The following is a 2,737-nucleotide window of genomic DNA, read 5'->3' on the forward strand; positions in this document are numbered from 1 at the left end:
AAAAAAAAAAAAAAAAAAAAAAAAAAAAAAAAAAAAAAACACCAATAGCTTATATTCATTATGCCTTCGACTTCAAATTCATTACAGAAATGTCAGTCAAATATCGGCTGTGTTCTTTTGTTGTTGTTGTTTTAATTATTTATTTCCTGTTTTATGTTCATCGGTGTTTTGTCTGCATGTATGTCTGTGTGAGGATGTCAGCTCTCCTGAACAGGAGTTACAGATGGTTGTGAGCTACCATGTGGGTGCTGGGAATTGAACCTGGTCCTCTGGTAGAGCAGCCAACGCTCTTAACTGCTGATCCTTCTCTCCAGCCCCTTGGCTCTGTTCTTAAAGCTCATGGTTGGAAGTAGTTTACAGTAGTTTATGATACTTTTTCTGTTAATGGTTGATAGGTGGATTAATTGGAGCTTTCTTTCTCTTTTCTGTCTCACATAACCCTTAGATTTCTGATATATAGAGCCTGGTTATTTCTGAATTCTTGGGTTTGTTTGTTTGTTTTCCCTCTGTCTGAAGAAAAGTCTACAGGAGCCCCAAAGATAAATTACTCCTTCATAAATAGATAGAAGTACCAACAGAATGCCATTATTATTGTTCATCTCTGCTTAGAATTCCTGTTCTCCACTCTGCAAATTTTGATTGCATACTCCCATCTCAGATGGTACTTAAATGCATAACCAATAAGAACAACTAAAATACCCTTTTTCAATTCCTGACCCAGCCACATTCACAATTCTCTACTGTAGACTGTTTAAACACAGTACTAAGAAAGGGCTTCTGTTGTCTTCATTAGTGAAATGCATCTGGGTTTGTTTTAGTCTTTCACTGTCTAGCAGTCATATACCTAGAGTTCTGATACTAACTGCTCCAGCTCTGTGAAGTTCCATTCTTATGAATGATTATATTCCCTCCCAGGCTCTTCTGGTCTGATTCCTGCTCACCAGCTATTTCTCTGAGGAAGACATGATCCTTGTGCCTTGGGCACTATTATTTAATTTAACTTCTAAGAACTAACTTTTGTTCTTGATTCATAGAAAGAAACAGAGGTAAAGGAGCGCTCTGTTTTTGACATCCCTATATTTACAGAAGAATTCCTGAACCACAGCAAAGGTAATTACTTCAGTGGGGTGTGTGTGTGTGTGTTCCTTGAGTCTTTGACAGAGGATTTAGTCTCAGGAGTTCATTGCTCAAAAGCAAGGCTGATAGCCCTCCTTAGGACTAGAAAGGACTCTGCAGCAAACAGTGTCTGTTACTTCACTCTGTGACCAGTGATTAAAAGCGAGGCCAATGCAGCCAAAGTTTCTTTGGTTACTGGATCAAAAAGAAATAAATATAAATCACTAATGCAGTGTTTTTAGATAGGTAGCCTAGAACCCTCTATATAAATGAAAGTTTGCATGGGAGTCCAGATTACACAATAAGAAATTGCAAAATTGGGAGCTGGAGAGATGGTTTAGTGGTTAAGAGCACTGGCTGTTCTTCCAAAGGATTCAGGTTCCATTTCCAGCACCCACATGGCAATTTGGTTTTGATTTTGGTTTGTTTTGTTTTTTGGTTTTGGTTTTTGTGGGGTTTGGGATTTGTTTTTGGTTGTTAGTATTGTTGTTGTTTGTTTTGTGGTGGTTGGTTTTGGTTTTTGGCTTTTCAAGTCAGGGTTTCTCTGTGTAGTCTTGGCCATCCTGGAACTCACTCTGTAGACCAGGCTGGCCTCAAACTCAAAGATCCACCTGCCTCTGCCTCCAAAGTGCTGGGATTAAAGGCATGTGCCACCATCACCTGGCTTTTTTAGGTTTTTATTTTGTTTTGTTTTGTTTTGTTTTTGGCAATTTGTAATTCCAGTTCCAAGGGATCTAATGCACTTATTTTGGCCTCTGTGGGCGCCAAGCATTCATGGTACATAGATGTACGTACAGACAAAATACCCATACACATAAAATAAAAATAAATAAAATATTTTTTAAAAGAAAGAAAGAAGAAAAGAAATGGCAAAGCTGCTCCCATTGCCAGAAAGATGAGCATCCACTGCTGTGCTTAGCCAGTTGTCTTGGACACCCCTGAGAGCCCGTGCTTCGGGCTTCTCCATGCACAGTTTTAAAAAGCAAAATCTAACAAAATGCTGGGAACTGCCGCTGTTTGTTGCAATCTTGTGTATAGAATGTGTTGCTTTAAGAATTGAAATAGCTCTGGGGAGCCAGGCGTTTCATTGCTGAAATTGCTATCTGGAGTGTCATTAAGAGAATTGGGAGATGAGGAGGGAGCTAATGAGAGACAGCTAAGCAGAACTTCCTTAGGAGGGTTACTGGGACTCCTCAGAGGCGCCTTCTCTTACCACATGTGTTCTGGGGGTGGGGGCTTGTGTCCTCAGCTCGTGAGGCAGAGCTCCGCCAGCTTCGTAAGTCCAACATGGAGTTTGAAGAAAGGAATGCAGCCCTACAAAAGCATGTGGAGAGCATGCGCACAGCGGTAGAGAAGCTGGAGGTGGATGTGATTCAGGAGCGGAGCCGGAACACTGTCCTTCAGCAGCACCTAGAGACCCTGCGACAGATGTTGACCAGCAGCTTTGCCAGCATGCCCTTGCCTGGTACTGTCATCCTCTCCATACACTTTCAGTGGTAGGGAGAGTGGGTCGGGGTGGGGATGAGGATTGTTTATGCCACTATGCTATTAATGTGGAGAAACTGAAATGTCTCTCAAGAGATAAAGAGGGGACATGTCCCATCAAGACATTCTCCTCCCC

The 2,737-nt window shown here is 41.5% G+C and overlaps 1 protein-coding gene across 1 annotated transcript in view; it reads left to right on the forward strand.

Annotated features, from left to right (window-relative positions):
- Hmg20a (high mobility group 20A) overlaps window positions 1-2,737 on the forward strand; it is an 82,453-nt gene that overhangs the window by 70,579 nt on the left and 9,137 nt on the right. Inside the window, exons 7-8 of the mRNA XM_005347400.3 lie at window positions 1,035-1,110; window positions 2,366-2,581. Of these exons, the coding sequence (XP_005347457.1) occupies window positions 1,035-1,110; window positions 2,366-2,581 (292 nt within the window). The remainder of the gene's footprint in view (window positions 1-1,034; window positions 1,111-2,365; window positions 2,582-2,737) is intronic.

The sequence above is a fragment of the Microtus ochrogaster genome, chromosome 5, assembly GCF_000317375.1.
Source record: "Microtus ochrogaster isolate Prairie Vole_2 chromosome 5, MicOch1.0, whole genome shotgun sequence".
Taxonomy (NCBI): domain Eukaryota; kingdom Metazoa; phylum Chordata; class Mammalia; order Rodentia; family Cricetidae; genus Microtus; species Microtus ochrogaster.